General features: G+C 39.8%; 1 protein-coding gene across 3 annotated transcripts in view; it reads right to left on the bottom strand.

Annotated features, from left to right (window-relative positions):
* The window catches only part of kif13b (kinesin family member 13B), a 304,005-nt gene that overhangs the window by 222,302 nt on the left and 68,309 nt on the right, over positions 1-13,394 (bottom strand). For all 3 annotated transcript variants that reach the window (XM_062968806.1, XM_062968805.1, XM_062968807.1), the window contains exon 2: positions 6,820-6,913. In XM_062968806.1, the coding sequence (XP_062824876.1) occupies positions 6,820-6,913 (94 nt within the window). The remainder of the gene's footprint in view (positions 1-6,819; positions 6,914-13,394) is intronic.

A 13,394-nucleotide genomic window follows, 5' to 3' on the forward strand; every position in this document is an offset into this window, starting at 1 on the left:
TCAGTTGTAGTTAATCCACAACCTTATACATTTTGTATAATAAAAACATTTGACTTTTTCAGACAACCCAGGCAACGATGGGGTGGGGTACAAATAAAGATTATTATTATTATTACAGTAGAGTCTCACTTATCCAAGCCTCGCTTATCCAAGCTTCTGGATTATCCAAGCCATTTTTTGTAGTCAATGTTTTCAATATATCGTTATATTTTGGTGCTAAATTCATAAATACAGTAATTACAACATAACATTACTGCATATTGAACTACTTTTTCTGTCAAATTTGTTGTATAACATGATGTTTTGGTGCTTAATTTGTAAAATCATAACCTAATTTGATGTTCAATAGGTTTTTACTTAATCCCTCCTTATTATCCAAGATATTTACTTATCCAAGCTTCTGCCAGCCCGTTTAGCTTGGATAAGTAAGACTCTACTGTATTACTATTATTATTATTAACTTGGGTAAGCTAATAATAATAATAATAAACTTTATTTGTACCCCACCCCATCTCCCAACAAGGGACTCGAAGCGACTTACAAACATAAACATAATAAATAAAACAATCCAATTAACAACATAACCAATGACACAATCTAATTAACACAAGATAGATCAGTATACTGTATAAGCCACTATAATAAAACAACAAACAACTTAAACAATTTGACAATAAAGACCATTTAAACAATTAGTTCTTCTGAGAATCCCTTGCCTTAAAAAAACTCCATGTATATTCATGGGATTTTCATAAGTGAAAAGGTCATGAATGGTCATGTTGATATTTTAAAAAAAGAAAGAAAACTAAAAAAAATCAGCCTTCCAATTCAGAAAATTCATACATAAACACAATACAGAGCCACACATTAAAAACAAAACACAACTTTCTGAATTTTGATCTTGATAACACATTCTGGCTGTCCAAATAGGAAGCTTATAAGTCACTATTATTATTATTATCATTATTAATAATTATGATTATTCCTTTTTCTTTATTTTGGATTACACTATGTAACAACATTTGAAAAATTCTCTGTTCCTGGTCTGATAGTGTTCTTTCCTATTTAATTGTGCAGTCCTTACATTGAAAATACTCCAGAAACTTTGTTTTTGTGTCACAAACTATGTTGAACTGGTTGAGACTCCAGAAGATATTCAATGCAAAACTAGAGCAAAATGTGCTACAGGATGATGTCCCTCCTCCAAAAACAAACTTGTTGTATTTTAATAAACTTTCCCCATGTTTTCACGATAGAACCAATTAGGAAATGACATTTATAACCCAGGGACAAAAATTGTGTGTCATCGTGTTATTTGCTTTGAAGGAGGGATGGATGCCAGCATTCAAGGTACACAAACTTGAGAGTGAAGTCTGAACTTTGCTCGGCAATTTTGGTTCATAGAAACGAAAGTTTGTGCCCAAAACTTGGCACTGCTCAACAGGACACCCATCCAAGCCACAAATCCTAGCTACATATTGTGCTACTACTTCTACTCTCAATTATTCTCATGCAAGTAGCTCTGTCTGGACTGCCTCCAAACTAAGATTCCCCTCCTTTCTTATGGTTTTATAATAATTATACTGGCGCCGAAGGGTGTTTAGTCTTCGCCTTCCACCACGGCTTTGCCTTGCATTATATTGCAAAGATAAACGGGACAAACAGTTCCAAACAACTGCAGGAACTCCAAATGCAGAAAAAAGCAATCAGGGGTGCATCTGCACTGTAGAATTACTGCTGTTTGACACCACTTGAACTGTCAGGGGTCAATGCTTTGGAATCATGTGTTGTGACTTTGTGTGACTCAGATGAGGATTCTGGGATGCAGTTTCCAGATAATGGGATTCAGGTTCAGGATGAGTTTCAAGATGACTCTGATGGGGATTATGGGATTCATGTGCAGAGTGTTCCTGCTGTGGGAGATGAGGAGCAGGGAGGCTTTCCCATGGGAAGAAATGTTGTTAATGATGATGGTTTTCAGGTGCAAGAAGCAGAAAGGGAGAGCGGTTCCCAGCCTCAGTCTGATAACACTAACGAGCCCTGTGGCCTTGAAAGTGAAAGCGATGAGGCCACGTCTCTAGATCGGGCTAGTACTAAGGAATTTCGGGGGTTGCGCAGAAGTCTCAGAATAGCAAATAAGAGGGAGTTCAAAGGGCAAAGAAATGCCTTCATGTTATGCTATTAAAAAGGTCTGCTGAGAGGGAAATCTTCGTCAAAGCAATTTCCTCGCTTGAATCAAGAACCAAGTCTTCTTCCCTATATTATCTTACAGCCTGGATGTAGCCTTGTTTCTGGGACTTTGGCTTTGTTTTAAGGACCTTGTTTCATGCCTAATGTTTCCATGGATTTGTTCTTACAGCCTGGAACTGAACTTTTGCCTTTTATGAACTATCTTTTCCCTATTCCCTAATAAACTACAAAAGACGACATTCTGGTGTCTTTAGCAAGCTGACCTGAGGTGCGACATCATGAGAGGTGTTGTTTTACAAAGTCTTTGGATTTCTCTACCAAAGAGTTCTTTTATTTTTTTAACTGGATTTTTTCTCCCATTATAGACCATAAGAAATGTGGTTTATTCAGCCCATAAGCCTCAATGATGGCAATCCCTGATCTGCAAATTATCAGTAGAAGTATTTATAGACTATACTCAAACAAGGGTCAAGTCAACAAACACAAGTCTTGAACTTGAAAGAATTACCATATATACTCGAAGATAAGCCGAGTTTTTCAGCCTTTTCTCTTTTTTTTGAGCTGAAAAAGCCTCCCTCGGCTTATAATGTGGTCAAGACTGGGAAACAGAACCTGGAGGCCATTGCTTGCAATATATGACATATTTCTCTCTTCTCCCTTATCAGTGTGTTTTCTTTTCCAAAGCCACCCTCGCTCTTAATCAAGGGAATGTTTTGAAAAGGGAAAGACACCCTTCCAAGTCAGGAAGAAGAAAAATATATATCCATTAATCTTATGAAAGCATTTTCCCCTTAAACTCTCCTACAGACATATAGGCATTAACCCTCTGCATGCATTTGCAATCCCTATGTACTTATACATCTGTATCTATCTATCTATCTACATCAATTTTATATATGAATTTTCCCCTCATATGTTTGCAGGTCTTTGCAAATCCTATATACATATAGATCCATGTACCTGTATATCTATATCCACATATGTACATTATTAACCTACTGATGCCTCGATTAATGTAATTTTATTGGTATTTATTTTTATTTTGAAATGTATCAGTAGATGCTTCATTTCCCACCCTCGGCTTATACTCGGGTCAATAATATATCCCAGTGTTTTGTGGTAAAATTAGGTGCCTCGGCTTATATTCAGGTCGGCTTATACTCGAGTATATACGGTATACAACGCAGCAATGGACATGATCCGATATTTCGCCATCAATAATAATAATAATGATAACTTTATTCTTATATCCCACCCCATCCCGCCGAAGGAACTCGGGGATCAAGCCCAGCAATACGCATTAAAATACAATCACATAAATACATTTAAAACATATAAACATAAAAGCATAAAACAGATAATACATTAAAACATACTCAAGCAATAGCAACTAGTCATATATATTGAACCCATTAGGCTTCACAGCTTTACTACCATAAGAACTTTTGAAAAAAATGATAAAAACAAGCTGTCAATTTTGCAATTCAGAGCTTTTGGTGAATCAATGCAAACAGAGGCTAGATTACAGGTCTTGGTCTATAGGTCTTGCACATCATCTCTGTGTTGCAAAACACCTAATTAATGAAGAAGCTGAAGCAGCATTACCATATCATGCAGACACAACCAACACTAGAATCTGAGGTTCATCTCTTCACCCGAGACTGATCATTAAAACAAAGCCACTACCTCAGCATTAAAGCACTCTTGTTATCACTATTTGGAGTTTGGAAGGCAATGCACAATCCACAGCAAGAGGAAATGAAAGGCTAGATTACTGTAATATGGTCTATGTGGGATTGCCCTTGAAGACTAGGAAGCTAGTGCAAAATGCAATAGGTTGACTGCTCACTGGAATACTATAAAAATAGCATGCAATGCCATTTGGAAAATGGAAATCTCCATAACCTTTTGGAGATTTTATGATCTTTAGAAAGACATGACCTTGTCATAACCTTATGAAAAATGATACAATAACATTATTATTATTATTATTATTATTATTATTATTATTATTATTATTATTATTATTTTGGAAAATAGCATTAATGCAAGGCAGTTTCTCAGCTGTTAAACCGATGTACCTAGTTATTTCTTTGAACTGTTTGGGACAAAGATTTGCCAATGCACAAAACACACACACATATGTAGCAGAGTTTTTCAGAAGTGTTCTTTTAGTTGCCCAAAAAATCTCTTAAATATCTTGGTTTAAGTCATGTTCTCAAGAGACAAAACTAAGCAGATTCCTTTAAAAACAACATAGTTAGTTTACTCACAAACTTCATGTATTCAGCATATAGGTACTTTGCATATAAATCCAGTTACAAGTAGATTTGAAGTAGTTTCTCTGTGTAGGTAACACAACACATCAATCTTAGAATCAACAGTCCAAAATCCAGAGTCTAATAGAGTCTCTGTCTAGTCTGAAAGTCCAATGGAGTCTGAGATCTAAATTGGAGTCTGAGCCCTGAACAAGCCCAGATCTGATAATGTGATCTGTATTAGTGTTTTTTGTGATATGGAGTGAAATGGTTAATCTATTGTTGCTGTGAAAGTGTATGTATTTTGTTCCGGCAAGCATTCCAGCAGTCAAGAGCTTAATTGCAGCAAGCCCTGATTGATTGCTAGAAGGGCAAATGAACAGAGACTTCCGTTTGTGCTATGTGACAGGAAGATACATCACGGGCTGTGGAATACAGAGGTGGTGTTTCAGTGTACAGAGAACAGACTTTGAGAGAGACAGATGTGCTCCATATTTGATCTTGCGGACGCAACATGTGTCCTGACAGCTTTGGTCAATTAGCACTGTAAATAATGTAAATAAAAGCTTCTCTGCTGCTGGCATCAGCAGAAATAAATCAGCAAAGTTGTCGTTCTTGGTCGGTGCCACTTTCACCGTTTGCAGAGTGGTCTGACGGATGGGCACAGGTGAGACCTTGCTCATCAATCAGTCGGCATCGCGGATTCCCTGACAGTCTGCAGCCCCTCCCACAACAAAGAGCTAAAGAAAACTGCAAACCAATATACACATATACAATACAGTGAGCAATCTCAATTATATATTTTATATTTAATAGGCTTTCTTCTTAATCCCTCCTTATTATCCAACATTTTCGCTTATCTAATGTTCTGCCGGCCCGTTTATGTTGGATAAGTGAGACTCTACTGTACATCCAATTATTTATTTTGAGCTCAAGAGATATATGAATTGAACAAACAAATTGCACATGCAACCCTGAGTCTAAGGCATCGCTCTGGGTTATTTCCTACATAGAAAGGCTCCCAATTTTCAACCATGATCCCCAGCCTACAGGCCATAATAAGAAGGCACGGCACCAGTAGCCTCCCAGTTGGCACCAATTACTTTCCCCAAAGACTGCATCCATCCACCCACCCACCTGCTGCCAGAAGAACAAATTTGCTTCCGAGTCTGAATGCATTCCCTTCAAACGAGATGACATTTGAGCCTGCCCTAAAAACCGGTTGTCACTTCGGAAACAGTCACATACATTTTATGCCCTGGAGAGAAAAAACCAAGACAGACACTGGAGTAACCTCTCGGGCTGAGGTTGGAAATTTTGATATTCTGAAAGATGTAAGAGAAGAGGAAAGCCATGCTCGTTTTCAGCACTTGATATAAAAATATATAGCTACTGTATATATATTTCGGATTTACAGCAACCAACACAAATGACATACAGCAAGTCTTTGGTACTTGTAAACAATAAATCACTGGGTTGCTCTGAGTTTTCCAAGCTGTATGGCAATGTTCCAGAAGCATTGTCTCCTGACATTTCACCCACATCTATGGTAGCCATCCTCAGAAGTTGTGAGGTCTGTTGGAAACTAGGCAAGTGAGGTTTATATATCTGTGGAAAAATGTCCAGGGTGGGAGAAAGAACTCTTGTCTGTTTGGGGCAAGTGTCACTGTTGAAATTGGCCACTGTGATTAGCCTTGCAGCTTCAACGCCTGGCTGCTTCCTGCCTAGGGGAATCCTTTGTTTGGGAGGTGATTGTTTGCTGAAAATGAACACAACCTGGCTACCAGTATTTAAAAAACTCTAAAATCAGGAGAGTAAATAAAGAACAACATTCAGAAAACAGAGGAATTCCACACAAGAAACAATCAGGGCCAGCTAACACCTCCCAACAAAGGATTCCCCCAGGCACGAAGCAGCCAGACTTTGAAGCTATTTTCTAATTGTGATGTAATCTGTTTTTATCTATGTTTTTATATAGTAAGCCGCCATGAGTCCCCTGATGAGTGAGAAGGGCGGGGTAGAAATGATGTAATAAAGTAATAATAAATAAGCTGCAAGGCTATTCAGTGCTAATTACATTGGCCAGTTGCAACATTCACACTTGCCTCCAACAGACAAGAGTTCTTTCTCCCACTCTGGACATTCTTCAACAGATATATAAACCCCAATTGCCTAGTTTCCAATAGACCTCACAACTTCTGAGGATGCCTGCCACAGTCGTGGGTGAAACGTCAGGAGAGAATGCTTGTGGAACATGGCCATACAGCCCGGAAAACTCACAGCAACCCTTTGACACCAGCCGTGAAAGCCTTCGACAACACAATAAATCAATCGCTCAATCTTTCATTTTGTAAACATAGATGAAACGTACCTGGCATCTCCTTTCGAAAGGTTGGTGTTCACCGGATTGAGAATCACTTTGTTTGCATCCACGTCCACCACGCATTTCGTATGCAGGTCTATTTCTGTTAGGGAAAATAAAGTAGGGACAGAAGGTTATAAGAATCGTAAAAATGATTATGATAATAATCCCAGTGGTAATTGGCATACTGGGTGCCGTGCCAAAAGATCTCAGCCAGCATTTGGCAACAATACACATTGACAAAATTACGATCCGTCAACTGCAAAAGGCCACCCGACTGGGATCTGCACGCATCAGCCGAAAATACATCACACAGCCCTAAATACTTGGGAAGTGTTCGACTTGAGATTTTGTGATACGAAATCCAGCATATATATATACACACACAGTATTTATATTCCGCCCTTCTCACCCCGAAGGGGACTCAGGGCGGATCACATTATATACATATAGGGCAAACATTCAATGCCCATATACACATAGAACCGAGACAGAGACAGACGCAGAGGCAATTTAACCTTCTTCTGAGGGGATGTTCGTTTCTGGCCACAGGGGGGAGCAGCTGCTTCATCATCCACTGTGACGGCACTTCCTCATTCCAACGTCGTAAATTAGTTAAATTTGCCTCCCCACTTTATAAGTGGTACCTTATTTCCTACTTGATAAATGCAACTATCTTGCGGGTTGCTAGGTCAGCAATGAGCAGGAGCTATTTTTTATTTTTTTTAATTTACAGGTGCTCACCCCGCCACGGGCTGGCCTTGAACTCATGACCTCATGGTCAGAGTGATTTATTGCAGCAGGCTGCTCACCAGCCTGCGCCACAGCCCAGATATATATATATATATATATATATATATATATATATATATATATATATCATTTACTGTGTCATACTCTGTCTTTGTAATAATAATAATAATAATAATAATAATAATAATAATATTTTCCAAATCCAGAAATACTTTTCCCGCCATATCTGGATTGAATCGCAGAGGGGTTTTAGGGAAGCCTATTTAGTCTCCAAAGAGGATACAACTGCAAACCTAATTGCCATTATAACAGCACCTTGCATCGTTTAAGGTACCACAGTTGAGACGCTAAACCATTGTATGGAGCTTCTGCCAACCTAGCTGTTTGAAAACATACCAATGTGAGTAGATCAATAGGTACCGCTCCGGCGGGAAGGTAATGGCACTCCATGCAGTCGTGCCGGTCACATGACCTAGGAGTTGTCTACAGACAACGCTGGCTCTTTGGCTTAGAAATGGAGATGAGCACCAACCCCCAGAGTCAAACATGACTGGACTTAACATCAGGGGAAAACCTTTACCTTTACCGATGACCATATTTTACTGTTTCTGTTTAACTGTGTTTGCTTTTATTCATTGTATATGTTGGTCTTTATCTATTGTGTTCCGAATGATATATTAAGGTATTATATTGCATATGTTATGGCACTATTGTGTGTCGTTGTGTAAGCCGCTTTGAGTCCCTCTGGGAGATGGAGGGGTACAAATAAAGGCTTGTTGTTGTTGTTGTTGTTGTCTGCAAATCCAACCAAGGTTGCCCATCCATGCAGTGAATCACAACACAAGAGTTCCACCTCCTTCATTTGTAAGCTGATAGTGGCTTCAAATCCCAATTAGCGGCAGATGGGAAGGGGGAGCGAAAGGTGAGGGTGCTGGGCTTTTCCTGCACAAATAAATATCCAGGTGACCAGGCGATGGACAGCTCAGCACCTTTCCTGCGCTCCCTCCTCCCCGCCTGCGTCCCTGGGGCTCTGTGTCACCCTGGATTTGTCTGCATGAGCGGCACACGGTCGCCTGCGTAAGAAAACACAGAGATGCATGGACACACTTGGAAGCTGAACTGGATCCATATGAACTGCAGCCGGGGATGAAAATCAAGAGAGTGGAATTGTCTGAGTTTAGTAAACAAAATGTGCAGAGAATGAAGGCTACTGAAAATCCATGTTTATGAATACTCATGGTTGGAATCACTGGGTTGCTGTTGAGTTTTCCAGGCTGTATGGCCGTGTTCCAGAAGCATTCTCTCCTGACGTTTCACCTACACCTATGATGGGCATCCCCAGAGGCTGTGAGGTCCAGAAGTATTATCTCCTGACGTTTCACCCACACCTATGGAAGGCATCCTCAGAGGTTGTGAGGTATATACCTCACAACTTCTGAGGATGCCTGCCATAGATGTGGGCGAAACGTCAGGAGAGAATGCTTCTGGAACATGGCCATACAGCCCAGAAAACACACAACAATGCTGTGAGGTCTGTTGGAAGCTAGGCAAGTGGTGTTTATATATCTGTGGGATGCCCAGGGTGGGAGAAAGAACTTTTGTTCTTTGTGAGCAAAACGTCAGGAGAGAATGCTTCTGGAACATGGCCATACAGCCCAGAAAACACACAACAATGCTGTGAGGTCTGTTGGAAGCTAGGCAAGTGGTGTTTATAGATCTGTGGGATGCCCAGGGTGGGAGAAAGAATTTTTGTTCTTTGTGAGCAAAACGTCAGGAGAGAATGCTTCTGGAACATGGCCATACAGCCCAGAAAACACACAACAATGCTGTGAGGTCTGTTGGAAGCTAGGCAAGTGGTGTTTATAGATCTGTGGGATGCCCAGGGTGGGAGAAAGAACTTTTGTTCTTTGTGAGCAAAACGTCAGGAGAGAATGCTTCTGGAACATGGCCACACAGCTTGGAAAACTCACAGCAACCCAACTCTTTTCTGTTGGAGGCATGTGTGAATGGTGCAATCGGTGAGCTTGATTAGCACTGAATGTCCTCGCAGCTTCAAAGCCTGGAGGGGCCCATATGTCAAGGAAATTACTGACCGCATGGGACAGCTGATGAAGAAACACAACTTACAATCTATTAAACCAGGAAACTAGGAAATCATGAAAATGAACAAAATCTGACTACCGGTATTAAAAAAAAAACTCTAAAATCAGGACAGGCCAATGGAGACTCCACCACAGACATCAGAAGAGCTGTAAGACCAAGAACAAGCTATAAGAGGAAAGACAAAGATCCATCCAGAGGAAAAGTGTTCTTACCATACATCAAGGGAACCACTGACCACATAGGGAAGCTAATGCAGAAACACAACCTAAAAACTATCTACAGATCCACCAAAAAACAAATGCATACGTTCAGCAAAAGACAAGAGGGATCCTCTCACCTCTGCAGGAGTCTACCGTATACCATTGAGCTATGGACAAGTCTACATAGGGACCACCAAATGCAGAAGCATTGCCCAGACACGAATCAAGGAACATGAAAGGCACTGCAGACTCGCTCAACCAGAGAAATCATCCATAGTAGAGCACTTGATGAACCAACCTGGACACAGCATATTATCTGAGAACACAGAAATGCTCGACTAATCAAACAACTACCATGTCAGACTACATAGAGAAGCCACTGAAATCCACAAGAATCATGTGGACAATTTCGGCAGAAAGGAGGAAACCATGAAAATGAACAAAATCTGGCTCCCAGTATTTAAAAAACTCTAAAATCAGGACACTGGAATTCCAGACAAGAAACAATCAGGGCCAGCTAACACCTCCCAACAAAGGATTCCCCCAGGCAGGAAGCAGCTAGGCTTTGAAGCTGCAAGGCTATTCAATGCTAATCAAGGTGGTCAATTGCAGTATTCACATTTGCCTCCAAACAACAAGAGTTATTTCTTCCACCATGGACATCCCATAGATATAGAATCCTCCTTTGCCTAGTTTCCAACAGACTTCACAACCTCTGAGGATGCCTGCCATAGATGTGGGTGAAATGTCAGGAGGGAATGCTACTGGAACATGGCCATACAGCCCAGAAAACTCACAGCAACCTATCCACGTTTATGATCAATTCGATCCCTTCTCTTTTCTCTTTGGATAGGTTTTTACAGCGTATTCTGCCCTGAGAAATGCATCCTGCGTTGGCTGGAGGCCACACACATAGCACAGGGTGCATCTACACTGTAGAATTAATGCAGTTCGACATCACTTTTAACTGCCATGGCTCAATGCTATGGAATCCTGGGATCTTTAGCCTCTTCTGCCAAAGAAGATGTGTGCCTCACCAAACTATAGAGATGCCATACTGCATTATTTCTACAATGTAGACACCTGTATACAATTGGCCCTCCATAGCCATGGAGTGAATAGTACACAGCTTGTAAATTTTCACACACAAAAATCCAGAAAGCAAACCATGATTTTGCCATTTGATTGTGGCATTGTAGATCACAGGCATGGGCCAACTTGGGCCCTCCAGGTGTTTTGGACTTCAACTCCCACAATTCCTAACAGCCTACCGGCTGTTAGGAATTGTGGGATTTGAAATCCAAAACACCTGGACGGCCCAAGTTGGCCCATGCCTGTTATATAATGTGACATGAGCATCCACGGATTCGGGTATTTACAGAGTGTCCTGGAAGCAAACCCAAGCCAACTATATGCATAATCTATGTGAGTTAGGAAAGTGAGTATAGTATGTTGGTTTTTGCATTGGAGTAAATCTTCAGGGTAGGGAAGGCTCAAGAGTGGCAGGCTTTTAATTTTGCATATTCCCAAGTGCTTGCAAAGAGACAGCAAATTCCTATTCCCATTACACTGTGTAACACATTTTTTGTTCCTGGGTTATAAATGTTATTTCATAACCGGTTCTATCATAAAAACATGGGGAAAGTTTATTAAACTGCAAAAACATTGTGCAGGAGGGACATGCTCTAGTTTTGCAATGGAGTCTTAACCAATTCAACATAGTTTATGTCACAAATAATGAAGTTCCTGAAGTAGAACAATTATTTTCAAAGTACCGTATATACTCGAAGATAAGCCGAGTTTTTCAGCCCTTTTTTTGAGCTGAAAAAGCTTTGCTTGGCTTATAATGGGGTCAAGGCCAGGCAATATAACATGGAGGCCATTGCTTGCAATATATGATATATTTCTCTCTTATCCTCCCTTATCAGTGTGTTTTCAAAAGTTTCCCTCACTCTTAACCAAGGGAATGTTTTGAAAAGGGAAAGACGCCCTTGCAAGTCAGAAGACGAAAAATATATATCCATTAATCTTATAAAAGCATTTCCCCTGAAATATTTGTCAATCTCTCCTACAAATATACAGGCATTAACCCCATGCGTGCATTTGCAATCCCTACATACTTATATAACTGTAACTATCTATATGCATTAATTTTATATATGAATTTTCCCATCATATGTTTGCAGGTCTTTGCAAATCCTATATACATATAGATCCATGTACCTGTATATCTGTAGCCTTATATATACAGTAGAGTCTCACTTATCCAAGCTAAACGGGCCGGCAGAAGCTTGGATAAGCGAATATTTTGGATAATAAGGAGGGATTAAGGAAAAGCCTATTAAACATCAAATTAGGTTATGATTTTACAAATTAAGCGCCAAAACATCATGTTATACAACAAATTTGACAGAAAAAGTAGTTCAATACGCAGTAATGTTATGTTGTAATTACTGTATTTATGAATTTAGCACCAAAATATCACGATATATTGAAAACATTGACTACAAAAATGGCTTGGATAATCCAGAGGCTTGGATAAGCAAGGCTTGGATAAGTGTGACTCTACTGTATTATTTTACTCTATTATTATTAAAAGGATACATAAGCACATTTACATTGAAGAAGATGAGAATAATGATTTGATCAGAGTTGGACAGTCTTATCTTAAATTTGAGCTTTATGTAAATATTCAAAAACATTTAACCTACTGATGCCTCAATTAATGTAATTTTATTGGTATCTATTTTTATTTCTGAAATTTACCACCCTCAGCTTATACTGGAGTCAATGTTTTCCCAGGGTTTTTTTGTGGTAAAATTAGGTGCCTCGGCTTATATTCAGGTAGGCTTATACTCGAGTATATACGGTATGTCATTTCCTAGTTGATTCTATCATAAAAACATGGGAAAAGTTTATTAAACTGCAAAAATGTTGTTTTGGCAGAGGGACATCCTGGGGCACATTTTGCTCTAGATTTGCAATGGAGTCTCAATGAATTCATCATAGTTTGTATCATAAATAACGAAGTTCCTAGAGTAGAACAATTATTTTCAAAGTACCGTAAGTACTACACAATGAAACAAGAAATAACACTTTCAAACCAGGAACAGATTATTTTTCCCAATTTTTTTTACAAAGTATAATGGGACACTAGCATCCAAAGAATGTGGTCCTGGAAGCAAACCTCATTGTTTGGGGATCTCTAGGTGCCTTTGCTCTTTCAACTCCTTTTCCCATTGACAACAGTGCGATAATTTCTCACTGGGATTGGGCTACTAATAGCCCAGGGCTTGGACACCTGCTTTGCTTGCAAAAGGTCCCAAGTTCAATCCCTGGCAACGTCAATTAACGGATCACGGAGCAGCAGCTGAGAGATTCCTGCAGAAGAACCTGGGCAGCTGCTGCGGAAGAGAGCAAATGCAGAGACAGAAAGACCAAGGTCCTGACCTCATGCAAGGCAAATATTCAATGAGACAGAGGGGAAATTGGGAGGTTATGGTGGCCAGAATGGGCTGAAATGCTATA

The sequence above is a fragment of the Anolis carolinensis genome, chromosome 1 (assembly GCF_035594765.1).
Source record: "Anolis carolinensis isolate JA03-04 chromosome 1, rAnoCar3.1.pri, whole genome shotgun sequence".
Lineage (NCBI taxonomy): Eukaryota > Metazoa > Chordata > Lepidosauria > Squamata > Dactyloidae > Anolis > Anolis carolinensis.